General features: G+C 45.9%; 1 protein-coding gene across 1 annotated transcript in view; it reads right to left on the bottom strand.

The window, feature by feature from the left end:
- The window catches only part of LOC126516746 (uncharacterized), a 128,119-nt gene that overhangs the window by 7,905 nt on the left and 104,125 nt on the right, over window positions 1–16,089 (bottom strand). Inside the window, exons 26-28 of the mRNA XM_055063824.2 lie at window positions 14,835–15,215; window positions 5,445–5,591; window positions 1,402–1,659 (exon numbers count right to left, since the gene is read on the bottom strand). Of these exons, the coding sequence (XP_054919799.1) occupies window positions 1,402–1,659; window positions 5,445–5,591; window positions 14,835–15,215 (786 nt within the window). The remainder of the gene's footprint in view (window positions 1–1,401; window positions 1,660–5,444; window positions 5,592–14,834; window positions 15,216–16,089) is intronic.

Below are 16,089 nucleotides of genomic sequence, written 5' to 3'. Positions count from 1 at the left end.
GCGTAAATAAACTTCATTAATTAGTGAGTTATGAGCAAAAGAAAAAATTGTCTGAGTTACTATGGGCTATTGCGAATAGTAAGCGTTCGGTTCAATTCACTTCCGACGCGCCTTTCATTTTTAAATTCTTGGCTCAAGTTATGTGGGATACCCTGTATAAGTTGTCCTGCACAGACGTCATAACATGTCATGCCTATCCTTTTTGTCGTTATGCCACGGATATCATGAGTAAATCAAGTTAATGGTGATTTAATTAAAGAAGCGAGTACTACGGCTTCACTACCGCGTAAGAGGACAGACAGACAGACAGACAGACAGACTGACTCAACGTGCTTAAAGTCGGGAAAAAAATGGTTCGAATTAATATATTACGGCGGCAGAAGCGGACAGATATTGTTCCAAGTTCGCCTCCGGCGCGCAATGAGTGATTTTACCGCATGGCTTTGGAACAAAATGGCGAAAGTATGCGCAACTCTGCTTCCTTTGGGATAATACAGAGGGACACTACGGTGAAAGGGCTCGTCGCGGCACTCCGTGGCGGCTGCAGTAGACTACACTACGCAGCAGGCAGCTGTCATATCAGAGTCAACGCACAGAAGACGCAGCTAAGCACAAATGCCGTATTGTAGGCCCGCAGTGTAAAGTTGAAACGATTTTTGTCTTTTTGAGATCGCGGATATACATATGTTTCATTTATTCAACTCAAAATTAGCAAACCTGTATTACCGAGAATGTTCTCGCAATCACGAAATCAGCCAATAGCTGTTGGTCGATCCAGCTGCTTGGGATGACGCTGCATGACGACACTGCGGAAGCGACAGCAAGCGATTTTTCGCTGTTTTCGATGCGAGATTATAAATTCCCTGCCGCATGCAGTGCAATTATATTTTGCTCAAATGTTCACAAAAGCCTCTCGTACAGATCGGCAACGTTTACTTACTATGTTCAAGAAATGTTTTTGGATCGCTTTAAGGTAATGTAGGCATTTTGCCGTGAATCACGGCTGGGTTCATCCGAAATCTGAGCGAGGTAGCCGATAAAGAAAATGCAGCGGTCTGCTACTAAGGTTTCCCTATATATTTTTCTTTTTCAGCTAATGCTGCGCTACTATCTCAAAACAGACAGCCCGTCGATGGTGAAACGTCTGTTGTAAATTTGCCGTGCTGTTCTTTCAAGTGGTCGGACATTTATGTATACGGCTAATGTCTACCTTAAAGCGAAATGACCAGCACTGGCACGCATGCTGTACGAACGAGTCAAATTAAGCGCACATGTTTATCTAGAATCCGGCTGTACTTGGTTCTCAATCAAAATTTTCTGGAACTCCCACTAATCTTACTGGCGTGATCGGTAGAATCGGCGGAGCAACCGCTAAAGTTCGTGTGAACTGGGCGCACTCACGGATGGCCTTGTTGAGGTCGTTGCCACAGTGGCGTTGCGTCTTGTCCACCTCGAGGTAGTCCTTCATGCAGCCTGGCGAGCTCTCGACGTCGAAGTGGTGAAAGTACATCTCCACGTGGCAGTGGCCCGGCACGGGCTCCAGCCGGTACGTGCAGCGCGCGTTGGGTCCGTACGGTTGCGGGTAGTTTGGACTAGACAGCTGGCCACGGGGCTCTCGCTGGCAGTAGTCGCACAGAGGGTTTGGCGGCACGGGGGGCACTGCGGAAACGACGACGCATGCCCGCCGTATGAGCGTTTACATTTCTCCCGCCTTCTTTAAAAAAAAATCAAACGTATGTAAGATGTTGGCGCCTCTCAGAAGCACTGGCTACTCTGCTGCTCCGACATGTGAGAAAAAGGAACAGTCAGCGAAGGACGTATTACATAGCGAAATACAAAAAGCAAGTAGGGCAAAGTTACTGCCAGTATTCCACAGACTCGCACTTTCGCAAAACGAGTCTCGAGACTGCTGTCGCCGCAGAGCACAGGCGGTACTATGAGAAAACAAAAAAACAACAACGTAGAAACAGCTTGAGTTGACAAGGAGGAGCCCCCGCACGGAAAGCAACCCACAGGACACCGCATACACATCGAACTTGCAGGAAAAAAAAATTATGGGGTTTTACGTGCCAAAACCACTTTCTGATTATGAGGCACGCCGTAGTGGAGGACTCCGGAAATTTCGACCACCTGGGGTTCTTTAACGTGCACCTAAATCTAAATACACGCGTGTTTTCGCCTTTCGCCCCCATCGAAATGCGGCCGCCGTGGCCGGGATTCGATCCCGCGACCTCGTGCTCAGCAGCCTAACACCATAGCCACTGAGCAACCACGGCGGGTGTTGCAGGAACACAACTCAGGGACCAGTGGACCCTAGATAGCCAATACAATCAACGACCAATAGTTGGACGTGCTTGAATAGGTCTTGCGTAAAAAAAGATACAGAGAGCAACATAATCCAAGTAATTTATAAATACCTAATAATTTTTCGAGATTCCAATTTCTTCAAGAAATGCTACAAGTGCATGCACTGCTTGTACTTGTAATGTTTCTACTGAACATCCGCTGTAGGCTTGTTGGGAATATATATAATACACCCATTAAGAGGAAGCTTTATCTCGGGCCCAACTCCGACGTGGCCCATCTAAATACGTGCAAAACGCAGAAACGCTTTTGTGAGATAACTACTGGACCGATGTTAATGAAATTTGTCGCATTTGAGAGACAAAGTTAAATTCTAGAGACTGTTGCAAGCGGAATTTCAATTTACGCCTGGATTTTGTTTAAAAATATCTTCAAAACTTCGAAAGTTCGAGAAAGATAGAAGCACGAAGTTTGCAAATTAATTGCTTTGTATGCAAAACGGATATCACGTTCTGTAAACGGCATCCATTAGATGATTCACATAATTGTGATACTATTTTACATGCTGAGTTACAGAGTTGCAGATTTGATAGTTTCGTTTTCTGAAAGCTTGCGATTTTTCCAAATTTTAGATAAATAGTGGACCAATAAATAAAACATTTCAAACCAGCAGTCACTAGATTTTAAGTTTTTCTTTTAAATGCAATGAACCTCGTCAAATTCGGTGCAGTTGTTGCCGAGAAAAGCGAATTCTCCTTCTACACGTATTTAGATAGGAGCACCCGAGCTAAAGCTTCCTCTTAAATGCATGTCACAGGCACGTTGGCCGCCCGCACTTGATATAGAATAAATTTCCCGGTCTTAGTTAAGCCAAGTACACTTATAGCAACGGCGGGGCAAGACATGTAACGACAAGCCTTTGCAAAAGAAAAAAAAATAGTAATCGTGCTCTCGTGATTTCTTGGCCATGGTGGACATTGCACACTCTATTGGTGCACGCATTGCGGGTAAGTAGGCTTGAGAAGGAGTAAAAAAAGAATGTAAAAATGCATCAAAACGTTTTATTTGTTTTTGGCGCTGCGTTATCGCTATGCGAAAGTTGCGCAACATAGTAAATTAAATTATGGGGTTTTACGTGCCAAAACCACTTTCTGATTATGAGGCACACCGTAGTGGAGGACTCCGGAAATTTCGACCACCTGGGGTTCTTTAACGTGCACCTAAATCTAAGTACACGGGTGTTTCCGCATTTCGCCCCCATCGAAATTCGGCCGCCGTTGCGCAATATAGTCTCTGGAAGGTGCGACTGCTTGGTGAAACACTTCCGTCTATTAGCCCCAGCTGGTCTGCGACCTCTCCAGCTTTAGTGATTGTAGATCTACAGCACGACGTATGAAAACAGAAGGAAGAGCTAATAAAGGGACTTCACGTGCGCACGAGAGAGCAATCGCGTGATTTGGAAGCTATTGTGAAGCAATGTAATAAGTGTTGACAGATATTTACTTTCAGTGCTTAAGCTTGTGAGAAGTCATGATTGGTGGCAAAAGACCAGGTTCGTGGCGTCCTGGCTTCGAGACTAGAGAAACAGTATCGTGGAAGCCTCATATCAGCGTAGCAGAACCCATCGAGACTGAATGCTTTTGTCGATTCCTTTGCCTAAACTGATACTGTAATAGCGTAACGAACATACCTTTCGATAGTATAACGAAGAAACCTCTATACCACTCTTTGGCTTCCCAAAAAGAAAGTCAGTGCACATTGAATGTGAGCGAGTAAACGTGCTGTTGACATCAATGTGCAACGTATTGACACGGTGACACGGTGCTTGCATTCATTTGTGCATTATATGCCAGAATTTGCCGTGCTTGTAGGTGGCAGCCATCATTTGCCAGAGAACGAACAGCCCAGACGATGTAGCTTACAGTCCGTTCCTTTTGAATGCTGGCCGCCAGTGATCGCTCGTCATGACTTTGTCGCCAGCTGTTCCTTCATCAACTCCGCCGCGCCGAATGACGATAACAGGGGTCGAGATCGGTAATCCTGTTCGGGGCGAGTGCCTCCCAGGCAGCAGGCCTGTGCACTCTGTTTTATGACGTCATGCTACTTGGGCCGAATTTTCGATTCCCAAGCCCGTCGTCACCGCGGCTTACTTGGAAGCGTCCCCAATAGATTCTATGTCAGTCGGGCAAGATAGAATGACATCGCAAAGCGAAGTTCTCCGGCGTTGTGCTGTCCAGGAGACGTTGTCTAAACGCGGTTGAAAGGCTAAAAAAAACACTGTAATTATGCCATTTTCGGATTGTCACTGTGGTCATCCGAATCCGTGCGGACCGATTGTAGAGCCGCTCTGGATCCAAGTGAGATATCCTGCGCCGACAGCTTTTCGGAGCAGTGCGAGGGAAGGAAGCGATGGTTGAGGAACACTTCCGGTAACAGGGCCAGCGCTTACGCCGCCACCGCTGGTTGCATTTGGACATGAAACATGGTGGCGATGGCGGCGCACATACAAACCGAGACCACCTTGCGCGAAGGCCCCTCTTCACGAAAGCAACCAGAGAAAGGAATGGGACCACGTGTCTGGAAACTGACTAGATTTCTAGGTTGCCTCCAATGGCGACACTGGGAGCGTTTTTCGGCCTATGAACTAAAACGAGGCGAGTGGAAACGACCATCCTAATGAAGCCGGAGCACCCCTTTCAACCAGCCGAACAACTTCGGCCATTTGAGATTGGTTTAGAGCGCTTAAAAACGACCACCTGAAGATGCCATTAGTCACGTCTGAACGGTAAGACAATTGAACTATTTAACAATTAAGGCTAACCTGTTTGGTATGTTGTGGTCACCAGAATTTCCAACCAGTTGCTGCAGAAAGTCTTTCGAGATCAGTTGACAAAGTTTCGGGCCTTTTTTCCACAGACTGTCTACGTACAAGGCTTCAGTATATTAAAGTGGAAAGTTGGGCTAGCTGGTTTACATTCATAATGGGATAGCGCGAACAAGACTACGACGGAGTCCTTTCACTCCGTCGTCGTCTTGTTCGCGCTGTTCTCATTATGACTGCAGGCTTCACTGGAAAGTGTCCCTAGACATTCTGTAGAACGCCTAAAGAAATGTTTGCGAAGGACTCCCTGCTTGCATACCTTTGTCCTGTCCGGGCATCCAAGACGAGGCGCCGGCGCAGTCAGTGACCTGGCGGATGCGGATGGAGAAGCCCTGGCGAGGGCTGCCCTGGTCAGAGCGGAACACGAGCACTTTCTCCGTTTCGGGTTGGTAGAAGGAAAACTTCTCTGCAAGGCGCACAAAAAGAAAACAATATTGCTGGCTCTCCCGTAATCGAGAGTAGATGTAAGCATGAAATGGCAACCGGCAAAGCAGATTGGTTGGCGAGGGTACTAGGCACAACCTTAAAATGGTGTAGTGCATGTTCGCAACGGTACACGCCACCACAACACACCGCACCCCATCATACTGTGCACTGGTCCATATGGACGCTGTCGAGCTAGAAGAAAAGCGGCTGAACGCGGCACGACAAGCAGCAAAAGACGCCAGGGTTACAGAGCGCGCTGCCCAGCTAGAAGAAAATCGCTTGGCGTAGCGCCATTTCTCGAGGCGACGCAAAACTCGTGGACCGCTGACGTTCTAAAGAGCACAGGAAGCCATGTCTCAGCGCCCAAAAAATAGCAATGAAATGTACATACGTTGCCCTTCACAAGCCTTTGACCGTGGTTATTGGAAATGACAAATAAAACTTCAGCGTAATAGTAGTTACTGCTTAAGTGATATTGTGAACAAACGTTAGGAAGAACTGGGAAGCAATATTATTTAAAGCTTGTTTGGGCCGTAACTACCGTATGTGATGCGGTCCTGGGGCCGAATCTTATAACGGTTTGGAAGGCGAACCGTTCACTTGGACTCACCTGATTGGTCAAAATTTTGCTTGCGTCAGAGGCTGTCAGAGACCGCGGGGTGGCACGGCAAATTACGATCACGCCATGCATCTGTCAATCATTTTCAAAACGAACCCGTCGTTGGCCAAGAGCGGAACAGGCGAAGGGGTAGTCCGCTTTGGGTTCCGTTGGTGCTGCTTGGCTGTTGGCTTACGGCCCTGGCCGCGGGCGCCGGTCGGGCGATACCGTAGACACGCGGGCGTCGCGCGCGCGTGTGTTGGCTGCTTCGGAGGCTATCAGTTGCCCTTGTCGTCTGCTTGGCGTTGCTCTTTTGCTGTCGACCACGGCTGGAAGGGCGATACGCGTTCGAAGAGATGACGGATTAATAAAGGGAAAATGAGACATCCACCTATACGTTTGGAGCGATGTCTCATTTTCCCTTTATTAGTTACTTCTCTCGACCTTGCGGGCTTCCGCAGAACTATTACGTCAAGATGACGGATAATTATTTGCACTGCCTCTGCCGGCTTTTTGAATAGACCTTTGCAGGCTACGTTACGAACTGGAGGAGAATCGGGTACAGGGGTACCAGTGGTAATTACGCTCAGATGAAGGTATTGCGCGCTGCGGTTATTCGCCACCGACCTGCAGCTCCCAGAGGTGGGTCGGAAGCGAAACATTAATCGGAATGGCCTATAGATCTCGGCTGCCGACACTCTCCACGAAGTTGCTCTCGCAATTACTGTGTTGGCCGGTAGAAGGCCTGGGTCAGTTTTCCCGTGACCTCCGCTTCAAAGCCAATGCCAAGGAGATATTTACATGGTGAGATCGAATTCCCAGTGCTATCGCCAGTGTTAATAGCTCGCAGATTGCCGTTCAGCAATCAGAAGGGTTCAACCTAGGCTGCTCCAGCGCTTCCTTCGTCAGGATGTTCCCGTCCTGACTATCCTTCCCGTCCTGACTATACAGTCAGGACGGGAAGATATTGTGGAGATTTCTAATTTAGCTGCCCTTTTTTTCTCTAGTTCTGGAGTGCCACACATTCTTCCTCAATTTCACGGCACAGCGCGCACCGTGAGCACCACGCTCTTCGATTTTACTTCGCGCAGGCAATGCAGGGCCCGCATATCGTAATTTTCGGTTTCAAGTTCCATAGCTTTTATCACGCGATGCGCCGTGCGGCCGATCGCAGCGATGGCACGTCATAGCGGCAGCGCGGTGGCGAGCGAGTAATGTCCGAGCGGATGACGAAGGGCGATAAAAAGATGGAAAACTGATATAGCTCGCTAGTAAAGGCGGCCCTAAGAACCAGTTCTAGGTTTTGTTGCGCTCGCTAGTTAGGAAGTGCTGGCAGTGCATTCCTGGTGCGTGCATCGTGCAAGCTCCTGGTAGCAGACGACATAGAGCTGCGCTCTGCCAACTCGTGTGCGCTTGCGATACCACCTGTCGGCTAAGAATGAAAAAGAACGACATTAATAAATTACTCAAGAATTGCGTAAACGCCCGGCACCGTACGTTTATACTTTAGAACTTGCCGTATATTTATTTATATTTTATATTTAATTAGCAAGCAGAAACATTCTGCAGTTCCTTGATTAGTTTGTCATGATGACCTACACTTCACAGGCGGCACTCTCTCGTCTCAAAACGGCAAGTTGGGCCAGTTGGTTGGGATTCATAGTAAGGTTCGTTACAGCGCAATACAAGACAAGGACACGGCGCCGTGTCGTCCTTTTATACCTTCTAGTGTCCTTGTCTTGTATTGCGCTGTAACGAACCTTACCATGAACCCTCTCATCTATTGGTCGTGTCCTCCCCTTCTTCCAGCTCCGGCTTGGGAGTGGCCCATTTAGTGACGTAAACAGCAAAGTGAACGGTTCGTTTTCCGAACCGTTATAAGATTCGGCCCCTGTACAAAGGGCTGGGAACGACAGACCGCACTTTCTTACGTTTGGCTGGTTGCCCGGATGATCTCGTTTTGTTCTCGCTACATGCCTGCATAACGGCTTGGTGGAATTGTGCCGTGATTAACTCAGTGTTCGTATCGTCTCTTGCTGAAATAAACTTTTTCTAAACACGGATAACGGCTCTGGCTTTTGGGCCAAGGTCACTTGAAGGTCGCCGACGACGGGAGCCAAAAGCATTTCATGCTTACAAAGTTAGAGCTTGACAGCTCCCCGTATATATTATTTTGATCGCACATATCAGTGCGATAGTTAAATGGCGAACTTAAAAAAGAACCCAATTCTTTCGCGGCACTGTTATTCTGATAATATCTCAATATGATGAATATCTCGCGATATAAGCAAAGCCAACCGGCTTAAGGTGTCAACACGTCGTTTTAAAGCTACAACTTGGCTTCACGGTGGCAACGAGGATTTCATTCTGCCAGCCTATACGTTAATTCAGACAATTTGCAGGTGCAGCGGACTGTTATGAAAGCTTTATTTGAAGCCATTCTATTTTTTACGGCTGAGCGACCTTGAAAGTCTCTTCCTGAAATTGAACATTTTTGGTCTTGTATTAATTTTTTGTGTGTGTGGTGTACAGACCTCCAGGCTTGGCCCCTGATTATTTGTGAAAGGAAAGTAAGCATATTGACCTGTTTGATCAAAATAAGCTCATACCGATTGGCAATTGCAACCTACTTTGCTATAGACTGCGATCGTATTGAACCAGGTACCGACCTTGTTTTTGATGCAGATGCCCTTTTTAATACGTGCCTGACCACAGCCTTGTACAAGTTTTTCGTGAACCGACCAGATAAGGAAACGGCTTTGGCTCGCTTCCTGGCCACGTTTTCTCGAGGCTTCTTTTTCGATTATATTGTAATTGTCGAATCTAACCTACCCGACCATAACTTAGAACTTGTTTTCCACTCACTGAACATTAAACATTCTTAATAGCGTGCTTGCACTTAAATTTGTAAAACAGTTTGCGTATGCGAATGATATTCGCATATTAGAATATCTTGGTTCTCCCTTTTGTTGAATCCTGTCACAGCAGCGTTCTGCATCTTTGACAGAAGGTTCCAAGGATGTGTCCCTTCTCCCTCGATCATTCTAGTTCCGCAGAAAATTTTTAAACAAGCGCCCCATTCAATAAAAACGAAAATACAAACGTTTAGGAAAGGCAGGCTCAGCGTGTTTCAGTCTCATCAAAGTTCATGCGGGTCGTTTCGACTTCATTGAACATACAAAGAAATTTTATTTTAGTAACGCCAACTTCACTTCGTTAAGGAAAATTCCAAGAAGTATTCGAACTTCATCAAAGAACGAAAGATACCGGCAACGAACATTCCGCAGGAAAGCTCAATATAACGAATCCGAGGGTATGGCCCCACTTCCACAGCTTCCCTCTACCCACTGGTCGCTCATTCGAAGCGTCTCTGTCATGAACCTGTCACGTTGACATATCTAGTCAAGGTGTAGCCTCATTAGGCTAAAAGTAAAGTCGTCAAGTGGTCTCTTGCCATCCCTAATGAATTCATTCGGCCCCACGCGACACCTTTTGGCAAATTCCTTGCGCTAATTTACTGGGCTTCGCTCTAATCTAACGCTTTCGCAAGATTGGAGAGTGGCACACGTTTCGCACCAACATTAAAAAACCGTTACGCGTATTCAGTATTGAACTATCGTGCGATTTCCATGTTATACTGAGCACAGATGCACTGAGCACATCGTGGCAAATTATGCTACTGGTTACTTGGACGAGCGCAACGTTTTAGAACAATTCCAACATGGATTCAGGGTGGTTTCTGAACAGTACCACAATTGCGCACAGTTGTTTATTCTTTTCCTTCCGTCGTTGACAGCGCTGACCTGATAGACGTGACATTTTATTTTATTCTCCCAAGGCTTTCGACGTTGTTTCTCACAACAAATTATTTTCAAATAGGAAGTCGCATATTTAACGGTTTCCCCATGTTTAACAAGTCGTTACCAGTAAGAAGTCACTGATGGGCCGTGGTCTGATCTTTCGGTCACGTCTGGCGCTCCCTAAAGCAGCGTGCTGGGCGTGTTGTTTTTTTCTCCTATTTTTGCAACGACAAAGAACACATAATAAGCGGCTTTGTTAAAATTTGCGAGTTTACCGACAAGTTCAGTGTAATTCTAGCGACATCAACTCAGCTAATAATCAGCTAGCGCTAAATTCAGCTCTGAACATTATTAATGCGTTGAGTAAGAAATGGGGGATGAAACTCGTTTCCAATAACTCAACGCTCCGACGTATTACTAAGGAAAAAAGCCTTCTCAAGTTTTTTTTATTTCCATTGCAGAACACCCCTTCACTGAAGTCAACGAATGCACGCATCTCAGAATCCGAATTAGTAACAACATAAATTAGAAATGCCATAGTAGTGACACCCTCGTCTGTTTCGAAGCCGCTTTTGTTTTTAGAAACTATGTATACTGCGCCATAAGCAAAAACAAAAAGTAAAATAATGCATCCCCTCAGGTAAAAGAAAAATAGAAAGAAAGCTTACGTTACCTTTATGCTCATGTGGTTCCTGTCCATAAGAAAGGACCGAAAAATAAGTTAGAACAATATCGCCCGATTTCTCTCCTATGCGGCGCTTAGAAAATTATGTAACACATCGTATACAGCAACCTAATAAGGCACTTGAATTCGCAAAACTTTTTTTAGACAGAACAACATGGCTTTCGCGCCGGATTTTCTTGTGACACACAGTTAACGGAATTTTCTTTTGACATAACAACTGCATTTGATCAAGGTACTAGCGTTGACTGTTCGTTTTTAGATTTCAAAAAAGCATTCGATCGGGTACGGCATGATTGTATAATTCACAAGCTTCAGCATTTAAAAATTCCCGCTGACCTAATGAACTGGTTAATTAACTACTTCGTAAATCGCAGACAGATAACAGTGGTAAATGGATGTTGCTCATCAGCTGTTCCAGTCACGTCCGGAGTACCGCAGGGGTCTGTTCTGGGGCCGTTATTATTTCTTATTTTTATTAACGATATAGCTAAGAACATCCAGTCGAACCTACGATTGTACGCAGATGACTGCGTTGTGTACCGCTCGATAAACAATTCAAATGACAGCAAAATCCTTCAAGAGGACCTTAATAAAATTTCGAACTGGTGTACCACTTGGTGCATGACACTAAATGAATCAAAATGCAACTACGTGTGCTTTTCTAGAAAAAAAAACTGACGTTTCCCATTCTTACAGGCTAAATAATTCGACCATTTCGAACGTAACAGGGGCCAAGTACCTCGGCGTTCACTTCTCAAGTGACCTTACTTGGCAGGATCACATTGCAGAGATTGCCGCGAAAGGGAATAACACACTAATGTTCTTGGCTCGAAATTTTCATCCCTGTCTTCTGGCAACCAAAAAGTTATTATACACGACATACGTAAGGCCTATTCTTGAATACGCGTGCACGATATGGGACCCTTATCAGGACAACCTTAAGTACATCTTAGAGCGCGTGCAAAACCGAGCGGCACGCTTCATCACTGGGAACTATCGCAGATCTAGTAGCGTCACACAAATGAAAATACGCCTAGCGCTTACGACGTTAGCCGAACGCCGGCGCTGCTTGCGTCTCAAATTTTTTCATAAGATCTTTTACAACAATACTGGCATTAATAAATCAAAATATATGCTTAACCCCATTACATATCCCATCGCCGTGAACACCCATTAAAAGTAAGGCCAATGAAGTCAAGAACGAACTTGTTAAAGTATTCTTTTTTTCCGAAAACCATCAATGAATGGAATGCTCTGCCTCAGGATACCGTTTCTAAAACATCAAATTCAGCCTTTTTCAATGAACTGCTTGACAAGTCATCATTTTGCGTGTTTCGATGTTTTTTCTCTCTTCTTTATTCTTTTTTTTATTTTTCGCGTTTGCTTGCCTACTATATGTATTTCTGAGTGTATATGTGTTCATATGTTCATGTATGCCCATGTATGTGTGTATATATGTACATATAGTCCATTTCTTCTTTTTTTCTCCTTCTTGTTTTGGGATAGTTATGCTGCCTGCACTTCATTATTCGTCACCGTGTTTTTTTTTTGTTATGTAACCATAATTACAACTGTTTAACATATGTATTACTTCCCCCCCCCCCCCCCCCCCCACTGTAATGCTCTCTGAGTGAATGTGGGACTGCATAATAAATAAATTAGACCGAACCTAAAATATGTTTGAGTAACTGGGGTCCCTAAAAGTAACATAAAGTCCTTCGGAGAACTCAAAGATGACCCATTTGTTCTGTTCTCTCGAAATATGGCCCTGTGGAATCAGCAGCCAAATAAGTGCTTGCTAATGGTCTTAGTACCCTGCGAAGCAGGCGACATGTACTTTAACTGAGACGTATTGATATATTGTTGAACCGTAAGCTTTCTCTACATCCGAGCCCATATCTCACTGTATCAGGATTCCTACAAGCAAGAGATTTTCACTATCTGAACTCCATGAAACAAATCAAGCTAGCGTTTACAATGTTTGGCTTAAGCCAGCATTTTGTTTTTTGATATTTATTGTTCCAGTATCCTTTAATGCTATCTAACCCTCTGTAGTGGCTTAGTGGCTATTGCGTTACGCTGCTAAGCACGAGGTGGCGGGATCGAATCCTGGCCGCGGCGGCCGCATTTCCATGGGCGGGAAATGCAAAAACGCCCGTATCCCGTGTATTGGGGGTACGTTAAAGATCCCCTGGGGGTCAAATTTAAACCGCAGTCCCCCACTACAACTTGCCTCATAATCAAATCGCGGTATCGGCTCGTAAAACCCCATAATTCAATTATATACTGACGCTCTAGCATTGATTGTTGTGTTTTTATATATGTACCTTGCCCCTCCTGATCTCACAAGGCTAGCAGTAAGTTCGAATAAATAAATAAAGAAATATGTCTACCTAATATTGAAGCTGCGCACTTACATCTGACACGTACACGCACACGTAGAAAGGACATGTACAGGCGCTGTGTATGTGTGCGTGCGTGTACGTGTCAGATGTAAGTGCACTGCTTCAGTATCATGGCTCACCAACTAGCCCATCAGTATCTTTTAAGCAAATGTCTACCTGGTACCAGATGGTTGTTTAATTACGCGCATGTCCCGGTTAATTTATCCCTCTTTAATATTATTGCGACGCTTTGTGAAAACTGTATATACCTTCTGGGCAGCTATAACACCATGCACGATGATGTGTAAGGTTTGCCTATAAACCTTTTGCTGCTGAAGTTTACCGTTGCACGTCGAAAGGCAGCAGTGTGTTAATTCAACTTTCTTTTTTTACTCTGTTGGAAACTTATCGTTGTGGCATAATCTTTTTGTACGTAATCATATCTCCCCAAGCAAAGGCTGGTGTTGCTGCTGTTTCGCTGAGTGAAGAAAGAAAAAAAAAACTGGAGGGCCACCCAAACGAAATCTATAAGGGCTGCCCAAACTACCATAGCTGGCCCAACGACGCACGACAGCCAATGATTACGTAACGATGAAGACAATAGCACAATGACAGCACGGCAACGACTATGACAAAGACAATGACAACGGCAACAGTGGCGGCGATAGCGCTGAATGGAGGGCAATGACACCAGCGACACGATCAGGATGAGGTCCATAGCAAGATGACTCCAACGATGTTGGGATGACGGCTCACATGTCATGGACGTTAGATCCAATCATGCGCGAAGAAGAAATCTAATCTTGTATTCTAGAGACTTCTAGAATAAAGGAAACATAACGATGGCGATGACGGACATGATTGTGATATACACGATAGACGCCACTAAACTTGAGGTGCCGTTAGTAGTAGTTGCTGTCAAAGGAAACCTACGCCTTATACACTCGGGGTGTAGTTTCCATTGCGGGCGAAAGCTGTAGCACGAAACGGCGAACTTCTCGAGTCTAAGAACATTTATAAACCACGTTTCTTGTTGTTCTCTCTCATCACGTGGCTCTCCTTACTGTAAGAGTGATTACGCGAGGAAGGACGTGACAATGATGTTTCTGCATATGAGGTTCTGTGGGCAATCAAAAGAAGTGCAACGCGTAAACACAGGGAATCAATAATATTACCGCACGTGTAAAATGAATTTAAAATTAATGTATTTAAGAAGGGCGAATGAACTGACAGAATTACGAAGAAACGAATACCACGTTGCTGCCTGGCGCCAAAGTTGGTATACACCTGCACAAGTGTCGTCGTTGTGTAAGCATGAACGTTGTTGGTTCCAGGAGGCCACGATCATTTTATCCAAATGTTTGTGCCACTATGCATGCTCAAACAAAAATTCATTCAATCCTTCGATCTTAAAAAGTAAACAAATGAAACTGGCATGTACTACAAAGCATCAATTCCTCTCAGTGACTGAATTCTGACTGCAGCACGAAGGGCAGCCCATAAACAGTAGCAGTGCACTTGCACAGTTCAGCTGAGTAGCGGGTATACATTTTCAGTAATAGTCGGACGTACGTTTTGAGCGTCACGCCGCCGAGACTATTTCGCGCAGAACCAGCACAATATTTGGTATCTCTGATTGAAGAGGGCGTCCCAGCACGCAGGCAGCAGCGGGGTCCTGCTTGTGCGCCTTCTCTACGTTGCCCATGCATGTCGCTTGCGCAGCAACGCATTCGAGGAACGCGGCATGCATACTCACGGACGCTGTTCTCGGGCAGCGTGCCGCACAGCTTGCGGCCGTCAACTTCGAGGTGCTCGTACTGGCAGTCCGGGTTGTGCTCCATGTCGAAGCGGGTGAAGAGCACCTCGAGGGCGCACGTGGCGCTGTCGTAGCGGCGCACCACGTAGCGGCAGATGGTGCGCGCCGGGTAAGGACCCGGGAAGTTTGGGCTCTGCACCGTCATCTCGAGCGCCGTGAACGTCTGGTCGCAGTCTCCAGCGGGCCGCGCGGGACCCTGGCCTGGGCCCGGTCTAGGGTACGGCGCTGCCCCTCCCGTCCCAGGAGGTGCGCCGTGCGGTGGCGCCGGAGGGTAGCCCGCTGGCCGAGAACCGGGTCCGGTGTCTCGCGGGCTCCATTCGGCTGTGCACGAAGTTCACGCGGGAGAAATTCGTTGTCTGGCTTTCTTTTTCGGGCGCCAATCAATGAGCGCTCGAACACGTATTACTAGCTTCGCTGTAGAAAGGGAGTTAACCGAGGTGCCCGATTTTTTGTTAATCATATCATGAGAAGCCAACAAAGAAAACACAGGGGAAATTACTTGTACTAGCTTACTAATTAAATTAAAGAAATGATGAATTATTGGCAATGAAAGTAGATGAAAAAACAACTTGGCGAAAGTGGGGAACGACCCCACGCCTTTCGTATTATGCATTGTACGTGTAATGCGAAAACGTGGAATCGTAATGTCCTGTATGTTTTTCTTGGTGCCTTTCTTTGTTGGCTTCTCACGATATAGTTTCGCTGTGAGCAGTTCAGTCTTAATGCAGCACGACGACATTTTGTTGAAGACACCAAGCCACCACATACCCTAGTATTTTGCTGTAAAGTAGCACCCTCATGTCTTTGTTACAAGCACGCTGGGGCAAAGAAAGCTTCCACAGTACGGCCGCAAATGCGACGAAGAAATACGGAGGAGGTTCGTTGCCGCGTTCTTTAGAATGCCCAGCACGTTTATCACCTTCGAGCTTTAAGAACAAATATTGACTTTGACGAATGGCGACGTGGTAATAACTTGCAGGAGGTCTGATAATTCGTGAGCAGCCTTACAACTCATTCTACGTGAGCAAAAGACAGGCATAGTGAAAACCACAAAAGGCCAACTGTAACGTATCGTTTCGACCGCGTAAAAAGCGTAGTTTAGGATACTGAAATTATAGAGGAAACTCTCAGCAAAATTTGACTTTCGGAATGCGAGCGGTAGCGTCACAAATGCTCGCAAAAATAGGCGTTTGGA

The sequence above is a fragment of the Dermacentor andersoni genome, chromosome 1, assembly GCF_023375885.2.
Source record: "Dermacentor andersoni chromosome 1, qqDerAnde1_hic_scaffold, whole genome shotgun sequence".
In the NCBI taxonomy this organism is placed as follows: domain Eukaryota; kingdom Metazoa; phylum Arthropoda; class Arachnida; order Ixodida; family Ixodidae; genus Dermacentor; species Dermacentor andersoni.
Note: the sequence above shows the minus strand (reverse complement) of the source record. Positions and strands in the feature narration are given on the sequence as shown.